This window comes from Corticium candelabrum, chromosome 17, assembly GCF_963422355.1.
Source record: "Corticium candelabrum chromosome 17, ooCorCand1.1, whole genome shotgun sequence".
Taxonomy (NCBI): Eukaryota; Metazoa; Porifera; class Homoscleromorpha; order Homosclerophorida; family Plakinidae; genus Corticium; species Corticium candelabrum.
In genome coordinates this window covers 2,035,676-2,060,259 of record NC_085101.1, presented here as the reverse complement: position 1 = coordinate 2,060,259, position 24,584 = coordinate 2,035,676, and the positions used below count along the sequence as shown (strand labels likewise).

Sequence of the window (24,584 nt, the reverse complement as noted above, 5' to 3'; positions counted from 1 at the left end):
GGAAACATGTAAAACAAGAATATTGAAAATGACAATAACTCTACTACATAACTACACCCTAAAAACCACACGAAAACTATACAACGCCCGCAGCCAGATGGCTGGGTTCCCGTGCACTACGCAGGAACTATGGGCCGTGCTGAGCAATCTCTGGTCAGCTGTTCACAGGGGAACAGACTGCGACGCCAACTTCATTTGTGGGCACCTGAAGTCCCACCAGGACCACGTTAGCTGACGGACTCTGTCACAGTCGGAGGCCTTTGCCACCCCAGTCAATGACCGAGTACTCATTTATGCTTCTGAGTCGAGAGAGGCAATTGTGTGGAAGTTTCTTGCCCAAGAAAATTATGCCATAGCTCGCCATTACTGTGACTTAAACCTGCAACCCTTCAAGATTCCGTAAGTAATCACTCCATAAGATGACTATCTATTCAACTGAGCCATCGCACCACACACACACACACACACACACACACACACACACACACACACACACACACACACACACACACACACACACACACACACACACACACACACACACACACACACACTCACACACACACACACACACACACACACACACACACACACACACACATCACTGCTGTACTACTGCTGCCAGGTATCTTATCACGCCGTCCCACATGGGGAGCTGCCGCATCTGCAGCAACAATGCCAACCCCATATCTACTGGGGAACAATGGTAAAAATTCCAAAGTTGAAAAGCGATAGATGTAACGTTCATAATAAAATACTGCTAATTCCAGGCTCTTCTCCTGCCACAATGCCCCCCCCTCGTCAGTCATCCATACGCTCTCGATCGCGCCTTCACTATATCCATCAATATTTTAATTCTCGTCTTTATCAGCCATCTACGCTCCCGTTCTCATCAGCCATCTATGTTCTCGTCTACACCAGCCATTCATGCTCCTGCCATCGCAAAAATGGTGAAAATAGCATCCACGCTCAATATCGCATACTACAAATGTCGATCGAAATCTATTGCTTAGATCTGCGAACAATCACCGTTGTGCTATGTGCAAAATGAGATAGCAACTTAGAGGGATGCAAGTCCTACAGGTTTACAGAAGAGTTTTGATATGACTGACGCGCGCCATCAATTAAGTCCGACGTCCCGGATTCACGATCAAGACTGGTTCCTTCTGCAGTGTCCCCTATGTGTGCCTAGTCCCTCACTGATCATTTGTGCACGCAATAGGTTGTTGGAGTTAGAGAAGAGAAGACAAAGACAAGCAGCAACAAAGCACAACGTAGTATGGAAGACGCCATGCTATGTTCGGGACACACGCACGCCCGCGCACACACACACAAACACACACACACACACACACACACACACACACACACACACACACACACACACACACACACACACACACACACACACAGCATACTGCTACAAACTGACTGTCATGTCACCAAAGTAATCCTTCTGTGAGTTGTATGCATTAAATAAGCCAAAACCAATGTGAAGTCTTTCATCTGCAATCAATAGCGCATTAGCTGCAATGGTAAGTAGATCTAACGTTTCGAGGAACAGCAATCTTATGTATTTGCTCTATGAATTGATGTTCTTATTTCTCACACATGTTTCTATTACCGTTGCAATTTATCCTTACGGTGCCTTTCTTGTTGGTGTATTCATGTTGTGGTATACAGCATGGTAGCGAAGTTAGTGGAACGTTACCGAGTGGATGATTTTTGGTTGCTGTTGCTTGTACTATATCTACACAGTTTACTAACAACAAACAAATTAACAAATTGCATTAAAGTGTTTATTATCAGAATGGAAACAGTGTAATTCTTGTCATTGTTTGTTTGAGCTAGTCTTAGTGCTAATTTACATAATGAGTTACATCGATTATATGAATATAAACTTATATATTAAGCATATACTATTTATGTCAATATATCTTTCTATTTTTTATTTTTACGTACATACTGCGATCTCCATATATAGCAGTAACATTGTTCAGAAGAAACTGCATACCTTATCTAAACTCGAGACAGTGACATTAACACAGTCAAACACAATATTGTGATTGCGCGAAATATCTGCCTTTGTTTTATTAATGGTAAAGGTTTTTCCTTTTTTCATTTACTTTTTAAATGTTTTATTTCTAATACACTCTGTTTGTATGGCACTTTCCCCAAAAAATTTTTAGGACTTCTTAGCGTTAATTATAAATGTAAACGCTTTTTCCCTACCTGTCTAATCCCGCCAAGATGGTATAGCTTCTAGGTAAATCTTTTATTCGCTGTTCGCAATCTCTGTCTTGCTGGATGTCACTCCAAATTTAACGCGCAATTATTATATGGGCGTGGTCGGTTACGCAATATGAGCCAGTTACAGCGCTTGTACAGGTCACGTGAAGATAGAATAGAACCGATAATCCAACCACTGTCATAGCAACCGAATATACCCTGAGTATATTGTAGAGTAAACATCAGGCTCGAATACAATACACTAATGCCATTTAGTCTATTAGCATCTTTTCCTTATACAAACTTTCACAAGCATTAGCTACCAAACATAACACAACATACTTAGGGCAGTCACATAACAGCACCACATCTATCTACTAATTACGTCAGCAAGGTCACAAGCACAAACAAGTTATATATTGCTTGTTGCCCATTTAGAATGTAACGCTGCAATTTGAAAAGTGGAAGGGGAGTGCATGTGTTGCTGTTTCACGTGACCTGTCCCATTCAGCAGCATTGCTGATGTTGTTCCTCTTGTCGTGGGTGTTATTTTATCCGACCACGCCCATACAAAAATACATATTACATGGTATGTGGTGTTTATGGCATTATCGACACCTCGGCCGCAGGGCTTATCACCTCGATAATTGCACTTGGCCTCCGGCTCCGTCAATTATCTCGTTGATAATCTCGTGATGCCGCGGGTCAATAAATGCCGTAAACACCAGCTACCCATGTAATAACTAATACATAATCTTGAGCAGTTGGATAACGTTAGGATAGTCTTCCAATTTACATTTTCATTGCTTCTGTAGCCGTTGATAGATGAGATGATTTCAGACAGCTCTGCCATTTCCTTTCCCACAGGTCTATCTACGTTGTCTTCCGTGTTAGCCTCATAGATCAGTTCTGTAGGTCTTCAAGACGGTCTGAACTGCATCCCTGCATTGCTTTAATTAAATACGGCTCTCAGTGTCTAGTGTTAGGTAACGTTTGTTGAGCATTAGCGCCCGCATTGAGACTCTAGATTATTAATGACGAATTTTCAGTTTGCTTCTAGACGGCTGGGGTACGTGTCAGGTGCACGCACCATAGAACAGCCCCTGAATTCGCTCCTGATCATAATTATACCATAATATTGCAAAACATTTATACCGTATTTCTTAACCTAGACAAATAACTCATTTATCCCGATTTGAACCAAAATTGTGTATATGCTTACATGATCTTTTACCGTTGTTCATTGTGATGATTAATTGTACTAGCATACGCTCTGTAAAGGACCAGGACTTTCTGTTGTTTTTCGACGTCGTGCAAGATGGAAACAGGAAGAATACATCCGTCTTCAAACGGAAGCGAAAAATAGGTAACTTATTAGTTTGGGGCTGATTAGAGGTAAGGAAGGTCTAAAAAATTCAGGTTGTCACGCTACATTAGAAGGATACATCTAACATATATATTATATATATTATAGATTATAGATTTCAGGTTGGGAGCTAGGCACTATCTACACTAGGTCTCTAAGCTAGGCTTGGTTAATTTCCACCAAATTGGCACTCATGCTGGAAAAGTAAATTTAAAAATAATCAATATCGGTATAATCTTGGATAGTAGCCAGGATTTGGGGCGTTGGCGGAAGTGTGTGTTCTCTGATTACGTAAACTGAACCGTCACCGAGCCAACCGCGCTAACGTTGTAGGTGAAGGAACGGAAAGCTAAGGCCATCGCTTCACTTACCGGCCTGCATCTTGATTGGAAGTCAGATCGCTTGATCAGAACACTGACGGAGTTGACCAGGTGAGTGATCTAGGTAGGTTGTAGGAGATAGGCTAGGGCTTGTAGCTTTTAACCAGGTTGCTCTCTAGCTGCATGCTACTAATTGCTAGCCTAGCTTGAAGAAGACTGATACTATTGGCATGCAAGTGTGCGACGTATTCGAGCACTCACGGCAGTCTAGGCTACGTTGTAATTTGAGCGTCTACAGCAGTCGATTACAACATCTAAAAGCCGGTGTCATCACTCCAAGTACAAGGCTGGCTAGACGCTCTATCAACGTACCTAGATAGGCCTGTCAAACATCGCTCGTCACGATCATGCTGTAGCTAGAACAGAAGACCAACATGCAGTAAACGTTACGTTTGCCGAGATATAGCCTATACGATGCTAATTAATTTATTAAATAAGTTATAAAGTAAATGCCATTTCGTCTTTTCCTTTATTTACGTTTAGTCTCTCTCGTTGCAACAACGTACGTGGGACATTGTAACAATATACAGTGTATACAGTGTCACTAAATAGGTACGTATTACAGTGTACTCTAATGCTACCCACCTCAGTGGGCGGGCTAATCGTGTCAATGAGGAGGGTGAAGCTGATGGGTTGAGTCTACCATAAGCATGAGCTCAGTGAATAAATGTACAATAGTTATAACTTTCATTCGTTTGTAAGTCTAAATAAACAATAGATGGCGACTAGGTGTCAACTTGCAAAGGTTGCTGCGAATGACCGTTTTGGAGATGAATACGCCGGAACAGAGACAGACAGACAGACAGACAGACAGACAGACAGACAGACAAACAACTTATTCTCATACTGATTCTACTTGTACATATGCTAGGATTTTTTAAATATCAATCAGTCCTTGCAAACAACAAAGCCATTAACTAATGGACTTGACCTTATGTCAAAATCAAATAAGTTATCTAAATCACCATTATGCAGACAGACAGACAGACAGACAGACAGACAGACAGACAGACGGACAGACAGACAGAAGAGATTCTTAGTACAACTACAGAAGTGTAACGCCAAAGTCCTTGTGAAGAAGAGTTCCGCACTTTGCAGTGATGGTGTCAACAAGCTCGTGTCTTACTGCACCCAGTTTTTTAGTTACTGATTGTTTCTGTGTGCTGCATTCTTGTAGTTTATAGCTCATTCTTGGTGAAGTGTATAGTGTGTAGATTATGGACAAGGTACATTTGAACTTAATTAAGTACTTACTATTTTGCTGAAATTTAATATAGTCTTGTGTTCGAAAATATACGATGGCAGGCAGACAGACAGACAGACAGACAGACAGACAGACAGGCAGGCAGACAGGCAGGCAGGCAGGCAGGCAGGCAGGCAGGCAGGCAGACAGAGAGACAGACAGACAGACAGACAGACAGACAGACAGACAGACAGACAGACAGGCAGGCAGGCAGGCAGGGAGACAGACAGACAGACAGACAGACACACACACACACACACACAGACAGAAACACAGACAGACAGACACACAGACAGACAGATTATTATATGTGAACTCTTACTCTACCAATAACAATCGCTAACTTTACGTATGCATAACAATAATAGTCAATGAACAAAATGTTGAACGTCTTTATCGTATAGAAAGTCATCAAATTTGCACGTAGACAACTTTGACAACGTTTTAAAAATCACACGAGAGTTGCAAGACTGTACAACTACAGACAGTTGGTTTCTCCATCTATCTCTAAAGTCTGTTTCGCTGATCTTTCCATTTGCATCTTTTGAAATTTTTGAGATCTTATCGAGATGGTCTTCAGCTATAGGGCCCCAAAAGCCAAAGTGTTCAAAAACCAGTGGAAAACATGTTGTATCAAATCCTGCTATAGACTGCTGTTGACCATATTTTGTCATTTTGCGTTTTTCTCTCAACTCAGCTGCATAACCTGATATTTTGGCAGCTGATTGTACGGTGTGACAAGAATGTGGACGAGCAAGTGAAATGTCCAGGTCTTTTGTCAAGTGTCCAGTGGGATCATATGTTGTTATATCCGGCCTGTTCTCAGAGTCAGTATACCCATTTCTTGGCTCAACTTGATGAGGAATATTTAACTCGTCTAAACATTTAGCCCAAGTTGACACAATTGTATTGTGTTACCATACTGGGCCACCGCCAAACTTGCAGGTCAATAGATGATAACTATGTTCATCAAGGCTTCTACCAAAATCACACTTGGTAGCAGTCTGGGAATATGGTAAAGGAATAGCAAGTCTCAGAAAATGCTGCCACACGAAATTCTGAGGACTTTAGAACAAATTTTGGTACTGAAGAAATAGCTTGAAGCCATGATCCTGCTCCACGTCCCTGACATGACCTTATCCTAGCAGCATGTTTGACAGAGGATGCTTGCATAACACATGTTGCTGCATTCTCTTCAGCAATATCCGAGCTCAGGCAATTTTGGAGTTGGGATTGCAATATTGTGGCATAGACGTTTTTATCAGTCTGTTTTCTACTATTCAAACTGCTTCGGACAAAACGGTTGCAATCCGAATTACTACAGATCTAGGAACTATACTTACTATTTCTGTGTATATGCCAGTTGACAATGGTGAATAGCAATCATTAGAGAATTAGATCACTGAAATTGGGTTTTGAGAGGTCTTTAAGAGTCAAATGGTTATGATAGTGTTATGATACTGAGATATTTGAATACTGATGTTCGCAAAGGCATGAAGTGTTTTTCAAGACGACTGGCCACATTTATGTCAGAGTTCAACCTGACAGCTATTGGCATGAATGATACTGAGGTGAATACTAAGAATACATGGCATAGTTCAGATTTCCAGACTCAATCATGGATTGACTACATCCTAGTCTCTGAACATTTGACAAAAACGATTATAGATTTTAAGATAACGAAGGACGGTGGTTATTTATCTTATCATTGGCCTATTGTCATGTCAACGAGTGTGGAAGTAGATGGCAAGATTTCAATACCAAAGAACAAGTCTGTTGGTTAAAAAATTGTTGTGGAAACAAACCACAATGGATAGTTTGGAAATGTATAAACATTGTGTAGATCAGGAACAAAGTAAAATACCTATGCCAGTACAAGCTGCTGTGTGCAATGAGCCTGAGTCTTGTGGTCATCATCGAGATATTCAAGAATATCTTGATGCCATATGTGGAGTTTTGCTGAGATCTGGTAAATTATGTATATATGGAAAGGCTCAAATAGAGGAACAAGTAAATTGGGTTGGAATGAAGATCTCAAGAAATCAAAGTGGCAGGCTAGAAGAGACTTTCTAAATGGAAATGTGCTGGTAAGCCCAGAGATGGTGAATTCTGCAAAGCAATGCAGAATTCTAGAAGTTATTTAAAGATGATTAAAAACAGAAACGAAAGGAACAAGAATGTTGGTGAGAAAGTTTGGCTACAGACTTAGATAGTGATACTGTTACGTTTTGGAAGAATGTACGTGGAAGAAACTATGAAACACAGCCTTGTATACAAAATGATGGAGTGAAATGATCGAGTGCTTGAAGAAGCCATTCAGCCAAATTATCAACAGTCAATCACACAATTCTATAGATAGAGAGCGTCAAATCTTTGTGACAAATCTAAAACATCGAATACAAACATCAAAACTACCACGGTGGTGTGTTGAAATACATCCCAAAGAGGTTGAAAAAGCATTTCGTCAACTCAAAGTAAAAAAATCTGCTGGACCTGATGAAGTAGAGTCAGAACACATACGTATGGTGGCTTTGAATTAGCTATCCACACGGGTGCAGCCTTTACTGCTTGTTTAAAACATTCTGTAGTCTAAACTTAATTTTTGGAGTCTTATGTTGTTCCAGTCATTAAACATAAACATGGTGATGCCAGTGATCCAGACAATTACAGAAAAATAGCTGTTTTGTCAACAATATGAAAAGCCCTGGAACTAATAATGCGAGACAAGTTGCATGGTATACTGATGTCTAGTCAACAACAATTTGGTTTCAAAAAGGGTCATTGATGTTCAGATTGTTCCTTTGTTTTGAAGAAGACTGTCGACTACTACCTATTAAATGGTAACAGAGAAGTATATGTGTCTGCTCTTGATTTATCAAAAGCATATGATACAGTTTCCTTTCATTGTCTGTTTAAAAAGTTACTAGATAGAGGTGCTCCTGTACATTTGGTTACATGTCTTGCGAAGTGGTATTCATGTCAAAAAATGAAAGTTAAGTGGAACCACCACTGTTCTTCACATTTTGGCAGTGGAAATGGAGGTCGACAAAAGAGCGTTTTGTCTCCATCTCTGTTCAATCTCTATATAGATGATCTTTTGACACAGCTTAGCATTTCTGGTGTCAGAGCGAAAACAGCAGGTCTGTACCTGGGGTGCTTGACTTACGCAGACGACATAACACTAGTGTCTCTACGTGTTGCTGGACTACTAGATATATGTACCTACTGAGTATGCAAATGAGCATCATCTGACATACAACACCAAAAACAGTGCCGTGATTACATTCAAGCAGAGACGATAGAAACACTCTAGTAAATTAGACGTTTTTCTCAATGGCAATAGATTACCAAACAAGGAGAAAATAACACATTTGGTCGTCGTCATGAATGATTACTGTATGGTAAAGAGCACATTGGATGCAAGAAAAAGAAAGTTTTATGCTGCTGTGAATGGTGTCATTAGCCAACTTGGTGGAAGTTGTTCAAATATAGTGTGAGGGTGAAGATCATGGAAAGTCAATTATTTCCAGTTCTCACATATGAAAGTCATTTGTGGAACTTTGAAACAAGTCTAGTAGAGACGTCTGTTAACATAGCATATTGAAAAGGTATTCATCGTGGGCTTGGTATGAGACAAAGAGACTCTATAGTGGAAATAATTCCTGGATTTGTTGAGGCATCTGTTAAGATGAAAAAATACTACAGACTAAATTCCTTAAATGGGCTACACAATCACGAAATGAAGTTGTGAGAGGACTAGCATTGGTAATAGTTGAATAGATGTAGTTATCCTGGACATGCAAGAATAGGATATGATAGATGGAAACATTGTTTACGTGTAGGTTGAGTGATTCTGTGTGTTAGTTATGTCATTTGTCTGCATGTGCGTGTGTTTATGTTGCCCGTATGAGGGAACTACACCAGATGTGGTATGATAGAAAATAAATTATTATATTATTATGACTACTGTGACATTGCATGCCAGCTACCAACATAACCTATGTACTGAGAGGGTAAGGGGAACCATCCTGACATAGTGCTTCCATGACAAATGTAGGCAGCGAGTACATCACCGAGATAAACTGGTGTTATGTTGTCCAGTTCCAATTCTTTAAAATGTCCTTGAACGTCAAACCAAGAACAAAACTCTGTCATGGCCCAAGTTGTTGCCTTTTTTGTTTAGGATGGTATCCTCTCTTTGATAGCTTCATCACTGCATATGTCTTTACCTGAAACATACGCTAATCAATTTTTGGATTGATCTGTAATCAATTGGAAGTCTTCAGCATCATCCAAATAATCTTGCAGTATCTTCTTGAAACAAGCAATCTGACTTGCAGACAAATGAGACCAGAAAGAACTGCCTTCTGCCATCTTACACGTGCATGCCACTAGTTGTAACTGAAGTAAGTCAACTAAGCCAACTACGTGTTTCAGTTGCACATCACGCATTTGTGTAACCACACACTTGTCAGAAACAGAAGACAGCCCCTGTCTGGATGTCCTGCCATTACTTAAATATTGTGTGGCTACACCCAAGCTAATAAATATGGGCATGTATGGCTCGACACCCTGTCGTCAGGGACTATGCGGCTGTAACTCCCTCGAGAGAACTTCAAAAGCGCTGTTGGTCTTGGGCTTCGCCCTCTGCCCTCGACCACAGCAGCACTTCCTCGGCTTCTTCTCAAGGGAGTTACAGTTGCATAGTCCCCTTGGTCAGGGTATATATCTTATACATATGTCTAGTTGGCTACGTAACCTGAGCACAGACTGGAGAAACTTCAAAGTAGGGAGTGCATGCAAATCGGTAAGCAGTGGAGATTCCCTTCTGTGGAGACTCTATTCTCTGGTCAATCGAGTTGACAACCTTAAAATTACTTGAAGAATGCATGGGTAAGGTTCTGCTTCTTTTTGCTGTCTTCTTTGACTCTACCATTGCCGGAAAGCTATCAGATGTGATGAGCATGCATGTGTTATGATGAATTCAGTCGATGTTAAAAAGACTCTTAAGGTGTTAAAAGAGATTTTTTGACAAAGTAGCTGTTAAAAACTGTTTTTAACACTGACTGAATTCCTCACCGAATGTTGTGAAGAATTCATTCCAAGCTAAATTAGTCTTTTTGACACAAAATTGTTAAATGGACTCTTTAATGCGTAAAATGTTAAAACTGAATTCTTCATATCTGCTAAGACTAGCTAAGCATACACATGTTAATAAGTAAAATAAAGTATCCTTGTTAATTAAATTCAGTCTAAAGTTGAAAAGACTCTGCAAAATTCAGTCTGGTTTCAGAATGATTTCCTTGTTCATCAAAATCATTCAGAATTTCCTCGATCGCTTGATTAGGTGTAGTTTTAACTGGAGTACTATGCTCTCTGACTGTTTTCTGCAATGTATTTATACTGTTAATTATATTTGGTCAAAAGCACCAGATGGACGTTATATAAAATGGCAGTTTCTTTGTTGTACACTAATTGAACTAACTCTACCCAGTGTTATATGTTATTATAAAAAATTAGTCCATGAATGCATTCATAACACCATAAGTATCATTTTCCTAATTCACTAAATAGATTTCTTCTAGGGTTATCAATACCAAATAAAACCTTGCATCTCACCATGAGAGCCAATGTCAGTTGGTTGCAGTTCAACTAACGAGTGGCCATTTTGTCTAACGTCTAACTAGCACTATCTAACTGAATTTAACAGTGTACATGGACGATAACGGTAGGGGCAAATGGTACGCATGTTAAAAAGTCTATAGACCTAACCAAGTAATCGAGGACATTATAATAATATTGAATGTAACATTGTTCTTTTAACTCCAAGCTGATTGAATTTTATTACTAACAGAGTCTTTTTAACGTCCTACAGAAATATAACAACAGAATTTAACACGGATATTTTATATAATTAATTAACACCGACTACATTTAATATGACACATGCACACTTCACCAGTCGGCAACTTTTCACACTGGTTAGCCAACAAACTACAACACAACATCGCAATCACAAACACTTCTCCACACACACTCATTTCTCACGCCCACACAAAAACTGCAATTAACACATTACAAGTATCCACACCTGTTGGACGATGAAAATTTAATGCTTTTCCATTCTGTAACAATCCATTAGACAACCTGCCACAACCAAACACGCGTGGGCGTGGGTGTTTTTATTAGTATTCAGCCATTTCTATACATATATTTGAGTCGAACCTTCTCCAGTGACGTTTCAAGTCTGTGCTTATATCTTGATTAATGCGACTCAAACTGGCTCTGAGAATAAAGAACAACAAAACAATTAGAAATAGAAACAAGAAAATTGGTTTGTTTGATTTCCTAAACTGATGGAGTGTCTCCAAGACTCTAATCCAAGTCTACTGGCCAATCCATAAATTCTTATCTCTTCTCTGAATGGAAGGATGAGAAGAACAACAGGTAAAGACTGCGCATGTGCACAACTTATGAGCTAAGCCCCTCCCTATTGTGTGTTGAATAGATTGTAAAAGTTGGTGTAATATGGTTGGACGTCAATCTACTGCTAACCCTTATTGTAATAAATTGTAGGTGATCAGATATGCAGTATTTTTTCAGTTTTGTTCGTTCCCGTTTGCAGATTTATATTTGAGAGCGAAGAAACAGTGGGATGAAGACAACTATGTAGCTGCTGAAAAAAATTTTCGCCAATTGCTGTTCCTCTATGAAGCAGCAAACATCAACCAGCAGATAAAGCACGTGGTTAGTGTGGATTCGAAGATCGAAGTAGAGATGATAATAACTATTCTGGTGTCTAGAGACTTCCAACGTAAAGTGAATGACGCCGTAAAGTTTATGGAACAATGTTTGTCTATTGTGCGAGGTATTACACATCAACATGAAAAGTTTCTGTCTACAGGTAAGTATTTTACAGACCAACAATTTTTGGGCATTAATTAATAATTTGGACAAAGTTACATTAATTATATCTTGTTGCATTTGCTTTTTTCATATTCTTCATGTGACATCATTTGTGTTCGTTATGATGCCCAATTTGTTCTTCCATTAACTTAATTAATAAGAGAATTCAAATTTTAGCAGCAGAATTTTTGTGTTTTGCATAAGTTGCAGTAGGATGTCACTTATGCAAACACAGGGACCTGCTGTATTGATAACTCTGAATAATGCAGATAATTGCATGACGTCTACTCTACTGCAGCTACACAACCAAATCGTTTAAAGTCTTGGACTCGTGAGAGTGAAATGTTCAGTTTCTTCTTGGCTTTCATGATATCACACATGGTAGACCTCGCAATTCCAAAGTCTTGACCAATACAGACATAGCTGCAGCCACCTGAGGCTCCCTTACAAATTTCTATATTCTTTTCTATGGACATGCAGAACCACTCTAGTTTGCTTCTAATATGGAGTTGTGACATTTTTGGAATCACAGATAAGAACAGGGCAATACTCTTACATTATCCAATTTGTGTGCAACTTAAGCTAAAGTGAGTGCGAGACAGCCTGTGTCTAGTAGTGTTGGGATAACTGGTGTTCGATAATTGACATCCTGCTGTAATATTTTTGGATACTAAACAGCCGTCAACAGATACATGTCATACTTTATCAGAAATGAATGTAGATCAAACAATGAGAGTAGCATAATTTGTTGTGCCAACAGTTTTCTAGTAAGACAGCAATAGAAACAGCCACAGCAAGTGAGAGCACCAAGGAAAATGCATTCTATCTTTAATTTACTGTATAGGGAAATATTAATGCAGAAGAAAGTAGAAATGGGAGTAGTGCAGTTAGATTTTATTATGCTTTATATATGCACTATCTCTAGTGTGTAGTGTGTGTTGAGACGTGAACAGAAGATGCTGGGAGGGTCTGACAGACTGTTAAGAGACACTATGACTAGAAGAGATGACTGACTGTTGTGTTGCTGTGTCTCTAGTATTTCAGAAAATGGAAGTGTATCTATACAATTGGGGCAAGTATGAAAGAGCAACAGAACATCTAAGAGAGTCACTCAACATCCAGCATAGATTGTCTTCTGTTGTCAGCAATTGGAGTGTATATAATAGAGTGCTTGACTCCCTACCCAAACCGATTTTATGAAAAGTTATTTCTATTAACTCTTCCCTTCTACGTCTGCAAAGTGACAATATTCAAAACTCCTGGCTTCAGCTTCAAATCTACGTGCATTTTTGAGTAACCCTGCACTTCCGGTATTCCTTTCCCCTAGTCATCTAGGCAGAAGCGACGGTACAACATGACTAGCTCCATTCGTCTCTTAAAGTGTAGAAACAGTGTCTGTCGCTTACGTCTAGCTCACCTAAGTTGCATGTTTCCACTCAACCTTGCAATTTGCCGACAACTTCCGGCACAGTTGCGCGAAGACAGTACGGACGCCATTACGAGCCTTCGAACTGTTACGTTGGCGAAACTAAAGCGTAGAACCAAAAAACTTGGCACGACGATTCGTTACACGAGCCGATTGATCGATTCTTACCTTTGTTAACGAGCGTATCTGACGTCTTTTCCAAACAAAATTTGAACACGCCGAGGTAGCGAAACTCGTCAAAATGAACTTGAACCCACAAAAAAAAAGATGCTAATCACATCAAACTGTTCGCAGTCTACAGAGCCTCGCGTTCCCTGCATGCTCCAGCGAAGCGAGCACGCAACAACAGTCTCAACAGGTTGCAACCTCGTTTATAATAGAGAAGGCGTGTCTTGTTACTATAGAGACAACTTGACCGTTAGATCGTTGGAAATCTACTAGCATTAATATAGTGATAAATTTTGGAACGTTTTAACTGATAGTTTATATGTAACAGTTATGTCATAAATTATAATTATTTTATTTGTCAGTAGAAGATCAGACTCTTTATAATTAATTAATTAATTTAATTAAATAACAAGTTTATATCAGTAGAGTGACATTAGACATTAAACTGTATCTAGACGTTGTAATAGTACGTATTGTTCACCTTCATGGCTAGAATGAAGTCATATGTAGAGTAGAAGCTGTACGTCTATGACACAAGATCAATCAAGTTTACGTTGCTATGTCACGTATTTGCACTTGGATAATGTACTGTGCTTGCTTAAAAAATTCTTAGTTGTCTTAGCGCTAGAACAACCGCTTTTTCACTTCCTGTCTAAGCCCACCGGGATGGTATAGCTCTTACGTAAGTCTTTCATTCGCTGTTCGCCCTATCTGCTGTCACTCCAAGCGCACACAAAATCTTGAGCAGTTGGTTAACGTTAGGATAATCTTCCAATTTCCATGCCTTCATTGCCAGTGTAACCGTTGATGGATGAGATGGTTTCAGACAACTTTTCCATTTTCTTTCCCACAGTTATAGTTCTACATTGACTTCCATTTTAGCTTGGTAGATCAGTTCTGTAGGTCTTCAAGAAGCTCTTGGCGTTTGTTCCTGCAAGACTTAAATAAACCGTTCACAATGGCAGATGGAATAAGGTCTAGTTATGACAATACAAGAAATTTTGTTGAATTAGAAATGAGAACGTGGGGCTGTATATAAGCAATTCATCTAAATATGGGATTAATTGCGACTGATCTCCTGTAGTAGTTCGTCGGCGTTGATCCTGGTGTGTTGGCTATGCTCTTTTGGCCATGTTTTTTGTACTTTGGGTTCAAACTGAACTGCTTTCTAATAAGACCTCTGTACCACGTACTCTTCAAATTTTTCATCTATTTGCGGTCGCGATGTTCCAATTTATTTATGACGGCCTACGCTTCACCCTGAAGACAATAATAGTCCATGCTTTAGTATACATAATGCAATTCTTTACAGTTATAATTACTCGAGGTTCGAATATCCGGGCTAAGGGTATAGTAATCGTATAACTAAGGTGCGACCGACCGTATATATACTCCATTAGCGCAGATGCAAATGAAGCTACTCCGACCTATAGACAAGAAGTGGTGTTATTACTGACTAATAGACAAACGTGATGTCGTGCTGAGGCTCTACCCCTCTTTGTTTGTTAGCTGCTAGATTGAGAATTCAGCTATTGGGCGTCCGTCCTGTAGATTGTGTTTATTCCTTTGCTCTACGGGTTTAGCACATAGAAACAACGCTTACAGTGTACATTTGCACGTGTATGTTTCCCCACCAACAACCATGCAGTCGTATAGGGAGCGAAGGTGTAGCTGTACCTGACTTGTAACATTCTGCCTGTTGCACAGTGTTTCTGCATAGTGGTTCAGCAGTCTGACAGCTTGAATTTTGGTGTGCGTGGCTGAGCGGCTGCGGTGTTGTTGCAAAAATTGCTAGTGTCGTCTTCAACAGAAATTTGGCGTTTGACGCAAATTTACATTGACACAGCTGAGCTTGACTGTGGTGAGATGTTACGAGAGATGACGTATAACTTGAAAAGGGACATTCATGGCATTGTTCAGGAGATTGGTAAGGAATTGAAGGTCATTCGACAGAAGGCAAGTAGATGGCAGCAATCACGACAAAATCTAAAAAGCAAAAGTACAAGGTAACTGACGAAATGGATTCAATGGGTGTGACTATGGAGGAGAAATGCAGTGTGGAGAAGAGGGAGCAGGTTCACAGCTATGTTAAACACTAAAGTTTGGTCAGAAACAAAATTCAGCAGGAAAAGACCAGGATAACAAGTCAATGAAGAATAGTTCGATGCATGAAAAGAGGTGAGTTTCCCTAGCTGACAGCAGGCAAAGTGAGATGGCAAAGGGAGGCGTGGTTGAGAACAAATGGACTTTGGTTGAAAATCTCAGGTGTCGGAATATCAAGTATTTGGTGGGTGTGAGAAAAGAAGATGGAGATGTGACAGGAGTTGACAGAAGGGTACGGATACCTGGGATATATGTGTAGGTAATCTCACGGATTCAGTATCTGATAGTCATATTTTGGAATACAAAAAGCAGAACGGGGTTGAAACAAGAAATTGTTTTATCTTAACGTCAAGGTACGGTCGTTCACGAAGTGCTCGAGTAAGAATACTATTACAGGCAAGGTCACGGTGCTAAACCCATCCTTTTGGCAGGAAAATGTGAGAGTAAGGTCATGGGTCATGAAACTAAGGTGGGCAAGGGAAACACAAGTCCATGATGAATGATCTCAAGATTGCTACTTTTAATTGCCAAGGATTCAAATCCTCGATAGAATATGTATCTGAACTGTTTGATGAGATGGACTTTTTAGCGCTCCAGGAGCATTAGCTAAATCCTATGGAATTTAATCTATTTTCTTCTGTATCAGAAGATGTTCTCTACGTAGCTAGGTCTCCAATGGCAAAAGACGAGATTTTATGTGGGAAACCGTTAGGTGGGGTATCTTTGTTTTGGCACAAGAGACATCAACATGCAGTGTTTCCAATTGATACCATATCTGATAGGATGGTTGCTGTTAAAGTGAGAACTTCACTGGTAGTCATTCTTATGATTGCTTTGTATATGCATGTTGATTATGGTGACTGTACTGCCTATGATGAGTATATTGTTGAACTGGGTTTTGTGGAGGGTTTATTAGATATGAAGGTTCACGATCATATGGCATTGATGAGAGACTTTAATGATGATTTGCATAGAAATGAGATCTGGTGCTCAGCTAGTATGAGTTCCTTGTTGAGTGAGTATAGTCTAGTGGTGACAGGAATGGAGGATGCAAGATCAATGCATAGGAGTACATGGCATAGTCATGACTTCTGTTGTGAGTCACGGATTGACTCTAAGTGTGTTTCAACTCATTTGAGGGATGTCGTTGATGGATTCATCGTAAGGGATGGTGATTGTGCTTTGTCTGACCATTGGGCGATAATGGTGTCCATTGAGCGGGTTATCGACACAAATGAAACGTCAGATGACGTGAATACATGTAATAGAAGATTATTGGGAAAAGAGGCAAGTGCCATAGACATTGCAAAGTTTCAGGAGATTTTGGAAATGGAGATGGATGTCACTGATATCCCAGTAGAGACTGCAGTTTGTAATGAACCACTATCCTGTTTACATCAACATAGAATGAAGGTATTTTATGACAGTTTAAGTGAGGCTATAGTTAAATCAGCCAAGTGGAGCATTTCTAGGGGTAAATTTAAGAAAGGCAATAAGATGGGGTGGAATGAGGAGATGACGAAGTTGAAACGAGCTGCTAGTAAAGACTACTATTTGTGAAAGGCTACTGGCAAACCCAGGCAAGGTGACATGTATGAGACAATGTTAAAGTCTAGAAAATTATTGAAGGGTAAAGTCCAGACCTTGAAGCGCCAGGAAAAAGTGAATTTTGGGGAGGATTTGTACAAGCAAGTACAGAAAGGTAATCAATCATGTTTCTGGCGAAATGTTCAGAAAGGAATCAAACCTGTTAGGTGTGGAACGGCGGTAAGGGTGGGAGAAACAGTAAAGGAAAACAATATTCTATCTATGTGGAGAGATCAGTTTAGCTCTATTGTTCATAGCGAGTCTTCTCAGAAGAGGAAAGAAGAGCAGTTGATGTTTGAGATGGCTCTTAGAGAACGAATGTCTGGACCACAACTCCCCTGGTGGTGCATTGAGATTGAAGTGTCAGAAGTTTTGAAGGCAGTTGGTTATCTAAAGTTGAACTAAGCCGCGGGATGTAATGGAATTCAGCCAGAGCACAATGAATACGGTGGATTCACATTGTCATTGTATTTGAGTGTAGCATTTACCATGTTTTTCAGGCAGTCCTTTATTCCTCGACAGTTTCTTACCTCATATATTGTGCCCATAGTCAAAGACAGACGTGGAGATACAGCAGACATAAATAATTATCGGAAATTTCTACTTCATCTGTGGTGTCCAAGGTCCTGGAATCGGCTCTTGTCGAACGTTTGATTAGTGTTGTTAGGACAACTGATTAGCAATTTGGGTTTAAACGTAACCACAGTTGCGCTGACTGCTCTTTTGTATTAAAGAGCACAATAGACTACTGTTTAGAGAGAGAAAACTTGAGAATGTATGTTTGCGCTCTGGATCTGTCCAAAACTTATGACCGAGTTCCTTATTACAGATTTTTCTGAAGACTGCTAGAAGTGCGATCACCGATTTATTTTTGGTAAGATAAAAAAATATTCTCAGTTGGTAATGGAGTGAGGCAGGGGAGTGTGCTTTCCCCTTCGCTCTTCAACGTCTATTTAGATGAGTTGTTAATTGGTCTGAAGAGTTGTGGATATGGCGCAAGGGTAGGTCACATGTACGTTGGAAGTGTTGCCTATGCAGACGATCACCTACACTGCATGGAATGCAGAAGATGATGGATGTGTGTTCCCTGTTTGCAGAAGAAAAAGGTTTATTTCTAACAGCAAAAAGAGTATTCACTGTGTTTGTCTGGAACAGTCGTTCGCCAGTGGTAACCCAAACTGACTGCAAGTGCAGGTTTTCTTTCCTTCAAGAATACAGTACCACACTTAGGTGTGATAATGGATTCCGCTCAACAATGCAAAATCTCTGTGGAAGCAAGAGAAAATTTTTTCGTGCTGGAAAAATCGAAGGTATGTGTGAATCACAAAAGGTGTGGATGGAGATAGTTGATCGACAGTTGTTTCCCATCATATCATATGGATGTCGTTTGTGGGATTTGGAGAGAACAGATGTGAAGAGGATGATCAATATGGCTCTGAGAAAAGGTGTGAGAAGAAGATTGGGTATAAAGAGGAATGAACCAATTTGTGACCGCTTTGGAGTACATTTCAAGAATCAGTGGAAAGAATGAAGAATTTGAAATTGATGTTTTTACAAAGGGCGTTTCATTCAATAAATGGCTTAGTAAAAGGACTTCTTTTTCTAGTAGTTGACAAAAAGTTACAGTTAGGAATGCCGTCGTAAGGGTTGAAGGGAGCTAGTTTGTCTTGTGTTGTTACTGTATTTAGCAATGTGTTGAACGTGTGTTAGTATGCCTCCAGTGGGAACTGCTTTTACTGTGTGTGATGCGATAGAAGTAAATATTATATTATTATGATATTATTATTTGCAAAGGGGAACGTTGCATCATTGTCCATGACAGCGTCTGTTTGCCGGACGAAGCGGCTCGGCCGACTTGTAAGTACGATAGTGCGTCTCTAATCATTTTTGTTACAATACCCAAAGTCAGAGCGAACAGACGCCTAATCTACATGTGCACATGCCCACAATAACGTTTTGTTTTGGCTCTGGCGGCTCTGGGGTCACTTCATTACGACAACCAAAATTGCGCGGGTAGACGAATAGCTGTATAAATACGGTACATGTACAGTAGGCGTAGTAACCACCACGTGAGGAGATTTTCAATGATGTCAAATGCATAAGCTTTGTGCCTCTTGCCTTACACTGTACACATGTCCTAGCGCCATGTGGTGTGCATCAGTGGCGGATCCAGAAAGGGCATTGGCTGCACGTGCCCCTTCAGAAGCGCCCTCACTAGCAATTGCTCTGTATAATAATTCTGTCCGCAATCGCAGCCTAGCCTGGCAGGAACACTAAAATATAACCAGGGCGTCGCGCCGTATAGCTTCCGTAAAAACTGGTTCACAATATCTGCCGGAGAGCAGTCCGTTTCCATGCTACGTCCTAGAATGAGTACATAACAGATAGATCTAATAATCTTTAGCTAATACTCCATTGATTCCTTATTATACCTAGCTAGTAAATAGTAGCTAGAAACTACAGCGAGTAAGCTTAATGCGCTTCTGCTGACTACTGTACTCCCTACATGTACTGAGGCCGGTGCATGTTTTCTTGTAATTTAAGTAATTGAAACTTTGGATGGCAGATGGCTTGTGGAGAAACAGCGACTGAGCATCCCGTCTGCGGTTTGCACTATTAATTATGTCTTTAGAAAACATGACAGACTCATGCACAGTACATGCACGTACGTACTGCAGTGACTATAGTCTATTGTTAGAACCAAGCCTGCATGGTCTAGAAAATTAAATCATGTCATTTGCTAAATTCTTTGCCCAAACATTCCCCATATATGTATGTATGTATGTATGTATGTATATATATATATATATATATATATATATATATATATATGTATGTATGTATGTATGTATGTATGTATTTGTATATGTATATGTATATATATATATATATATATATATATATATATATATATATATATATATATATATAAGATGACATCAACCTTCAGGTATGGTATTTGGACGACGGAACTATTGTTGGTCCTCGTAAGGCGGTTTCTTCCCTCCTGGATAGCTTGTCTGTAAAGGGTCCTTCCCATGGATTGATCCTTAACTTGGAGAAGTGCGAAGTCTTCTGGCCCTCTGGAGATATTTCGTTTCCTGAGTTCCCGGATAGTGTTCAAAGAGTGCAATGCATTTCTGGTGGAGCAGAGTTTTTAGGCTCTCCGGTATTTGGATCAGATGCTTTTTATGATGCCACTTTTGGCAGGAAAATTGACAAAATTCTGTCATGCCAAAGTCGTCTGACGGATCTAGAAGACCCGCAGGTGGAGTTACACCTACTTAGAAGTTGCCTGAGCTTGTGCAAGGTTAATCACCTTCTTAGAACAGTTCCGTCAGAGAAAGTAAAATTTCAGCTCGAGAGGTTCGACAGCGAGTTGCGAAGCAGTCTGGAGGTGATTTCTCGCTCATCTGTATCTGACGTCGCGTGGAAACAGGCCACATTGCCAATCCGTCTCGGTGGTTTGGGTTTGAGAGAAACCTGTAGAACTTCCGCACTCGCTTTCGTAGGCAGTTGCAATTTTACACGGGATTTGAGTATTCGTCTCTTGGGGTGTGCTAAGCCACCTGTTTTGAGGAGCAGTGAAGGGCCAATCACTAATCCTGATGTTCCAGATCTGCTTTTCCCAGGTGAGGTATCGTCTCGTGAACAGCTGCTGTCTACTCTCCTGTCTACCGCTGATGTTGACCTCGGCGGAGCAAGTCAACATGATTTGCAAGAGATTTTCGACAAGTCACTTTTATCTGACATTAAGAACTCAGTCAGTATACGCGACCAAGCACGTCTAAACGCTATATCAACTCCTCATGCAGGCGCATGGCTGCGGGCAATCCCTAACAGAAATTTGGGCCTCGTCATGTCTGCAGAGGAATATGTGATTGCTTTACGTTTACGGCTAGGAATTCCAATTTTTCCTTCTCTCTCTACTAGATGTCCATGTGGGTCAATAATAGATGCCTACGGAGATCATGTGTTAGGTTGCGGCTATGGTAACCTGAGAATTAAACGCCATGATGCGTTATGTGATGTCATCTTTCACACACTACTTGAGGATCACTCTGGCACTCGGAGAGAACAGCACTGTGGCGGATATAATAATTCTCGCCCAGGTGACGTCTACCACCCAGATTTTCTACTTGGTCGTCCAGGATATTTTGATATCACAGTAAGGAATTCCTTCCAGCAGTCTCACATTGTCCACTCCGCTTATTGTGCTGGTGCCGCTGCAGCAGCTGGAGAGATGGAGAAAGACGATCGTCATAAAGACAACGTAGAGGCGACAGGAGGTGTTTTCTACCCGCTGGTAGTTGAGTCCTACGGAACGTGGACCTCCAGTAGCTTACAAACTTTAAAAACAATTGCTAGAAGGACATCTCTCCGTAGTAGTATTACTGTTAGCAGGGCTATCGTTAATTTTCACGGGCAGCTCTCTCTCCGCCTTTGGCAATTTAACGCTAGGATGATTTTGGACCGTTTGTCTTTGTTAGGTTTAGACAGAGACTACTCTGTTTGTTCTTCGTTGTGAGGCCCCTCTAGTGGAGGGGTAGCTATTATTTATATTTGAATAAACTATAAAAAAAAAAAAATATATATATATATATATATATGTATGTATATGTATATATATATATATATATATATATATATATATATATATATATATATATATATATATATATATATATATATATATATGGTGAGTCTCAACGTGTATTACAGAGGCAGCTGGATGACGCGTTGCTCTCCACCCTTCAAGACACAAGCAGTCTTCGAGACAAGGCACGTCTCAACACAGAGTCGTCATTTCATGCTGCAGCATGGTTACGGGCCATTCCAAACGTTAAGTTATGTCTCCGCATGAATTTACAGTTGCTCTGAAGCTATGGCTTGGAATTCCGATTATTTCTCCTTCACAATCAATACTTTGTTCCTGTGGGCGTGTAATTGATTGCTTTGGCGACCATCTTCTTGGATGTGGTCACGGTTCTTTACGTTCTAAACGCCACGATGCACTGAGGGACATCATATATCACGCATTACTGGTGGATAACGAAGGCGCTCAGCTCGAGCAACGTTGTGGTCCAGACAGCAATAGCCGCCCTGGAAATATCTTTCATCCAGATTTCGCTGATGGACGACCAGGTTATTTCGACGTTTCGATAAGAAACACCATACAGTCGGCGTACGTCGCTAAATCCGCCATTTCTTCTGGAGCCGCTGCAATTGCTGGTGAAGAAGAGAAAGACCATCGACACGACAGCGAAGTCAATGCGGCAGGAGGTTACTTCTACTCAATAATAGTGGAGTCTTTTGGTTTGTGGACGTCTTCCAGTCTTGCCACTTTGAAGGTTATCGCGTCCAAGACCACAGCAAAGAGCAGAATAAGTTTTAGTAGGGCAGTCAGTAACTTACTGCAACAGCTTTCAGTTCGCTTATTTCAGTTTAACGCACGTATGATTTGCACTAGTTTGCGATTTGACACTGAGTTTGACTTTTGGGATTTGCCAACTTTGGCAGGGGACGAGTACTTGTTATCTGCAATAAGAATATACATATATATATATATATATATATATATATATATATATATATATATATATATATATATATACAGTGGAAAGGAACGCCGTTCAAAAGCAGGTGTTAAATCCCACCAGAGACACAGAGGACACTAAAGAGAGTCATCACTGTTATCAGTGGACATGCCATCATATATGTGTGTGTGTGTGTGTGTGTGTGTGTGTGTGTGTGTGTGTGTGTGTGTGTGTGTGTGTGTGTGTGTGTGTGTGTGTGTGTGTGTGTGTGTGTGTGTGTGTTCTATAAACTAGTACATAATTACACCTGCCCGAACGCCGACTCACGTGGTGTGTGTGACGTCATAAAGTTGATGACGTCATACCAGGTCTTAGTCGTTTGTACCTCCCTTTCAGCCAAACTCTGTATCAGCCACAGTGGATGTGCACCAGCCAAGGGTTTAGCACTTTACAGTGCTTCTCTATTCATTACCATGGTGATAATGAATTGCAGGGGCGGCGGATTAACTAGCAAGTTGGGGGCACGAAAGACATCGGAGTACATGAACTTTGTTGAGCTTTCAGTAGGCTTTCCTGTCGAGAAGCGCTTTCTAGTGTTTTACTCTAAATTAATTAATTAAGTTATATAGGCTACAGAAACGCTTATACACATCTATACGTCTGGTGAACACTCTCGTATACTGGAGTACAAAAATTCAAATATTTTTCTTCCAAACTTTCTTCGTAGTTGTATGTTGATCGTCAATCTTGGAGGTGGCCCAATGCCCCCAGCTCCGCCGCTAAAAAATTGAAAGACTGTAACAACTACATACAGAGCTTGAGCTTGTCCCTTTTGCGTCTCGGTTGAAATCCCTATCCTATTCCATTTTGCTGAGCGCCGAGGCATTACGCAGCTAGCCGAACTGCAAGGCTAAAGGCTCATGCTACATACGGCTCTCAATGTCTAGTGTTAGGTACCGTTTGTTGGGAACTGCGGCGGCATTGAGACTAGATTATTGACAAATTTTCAGTTTGCTGTTTGACGACTGGTTTACGTGTCAGGTGCACAATGGGACTGCCCCTGGATCCGCCAACCCACGCTTCCGTCTGGCTGGCTGGCTGGATGTCTGTAACGCACCGATCGACACGACGCCGCTCTCGGATCGACACGACGCCGCTCTCGGATCGTCGCGAAACGCGGCGGCCCGGTCGAGTTCGGCCGTTGGAGACGAACGGTTGAGTCGGATTTCGCCCGGACTGCCTCCGAAGGCCAGAAATGAGATGCGCAGGAGTTTGTTTGTTCAATTACCCGAGTATGCGGATGTGACAGCCACTCTACGCCATCCTCTAGTTCCAAAACAGTTAGAGTGCAAGATCCGCCCGCTGCAGTCGGAGTGAGCCGCACCGTGCCGCTTTTGTGTCCGTCCATCCGTCTGTGTGTCTTGGAAGGTGCGCCTTCTTCGCGGAAGTTGCGTCTAACGGTAGATTGCCACCGCCCAGATTGCTACCGCCCAGATTGCTACCGCCCAGATTGCTACCGCTCAGATTGCTACCGCCCACAGGGCGGGTCGCACATGTACTAGTACTATAGATATTGCACGCGTGTAAATAACATTATTTACTGGCTTACATGATCCATTGTGAGGGCTAATTGTACTAC

General features: G+C 40.8%; 2 protein-coding genes and 1 long non-coding RNA gene across 3 annotated transcripts; 2 read left to right on the top strand and 1 right to left on the bottom strand.

Annotated features, from left to right (window-relative positions):
* Nucleotides 1–11,309: 11,309 nt before the first annotated feature.
* On the bottom strand, nucleotides 11,310–13,837 carry LOC134192729 (uncharacterized). Its single transcript, XR_009971972.1, has 4 exons — nucleotides 13,719–13,837; nucleotides 13,542–13,652; nucleotides 11,444–11,503; nucleotides 11,310–11,365 (listed from the first exon to the last, which is right to left on the bottom strand). It is a non-coding gene; the product is annotated as an uncharacterized LOC134192729 (long non-coding RNA).
* Nucleotides 13,838–18,413: 4,576 nt separating this feature from the next.
* On the top strand, nucleotides 18,414–19,169 carry LOC134193538 (uncharacterized). The gene has a single exon (XM_062662365.1). The coding sequence runs from the start codon at nucleotides 18,469–18,471 to the stop codon at nucleotides 18,937–18,939; it is 471 nt and encodes a 156-aa protein (XP_062518349.1). The 5' UTR covers nucleotides 18,414–18,468; the 3' UTR covers nucleotides 18,940–19,169.
* On the top strand, nucleotides 19,041–21,966 carry LOC134193532 (uncharacterized). The gene is made up of 3 exons (XM_062662359.1): nucleotides 19,041–19,048; nucleotides 19,119–19,164; nucleotides 20,359–21,966. The coding sequence occupies exons 1-3, from the start codon at nucleotides 19,041–19,043 to the stop codon at nucleotides 21,934–21,936; spliced, it is 1,632 nt and encodes a 543-aa protein (XP_062518343.1). The 3' UTR covers nucleotides 21,937–21,966.
* The last annotated feature ends 2,618 nt before the right edge of the window (nucleotides 21,967–24,584 follow it).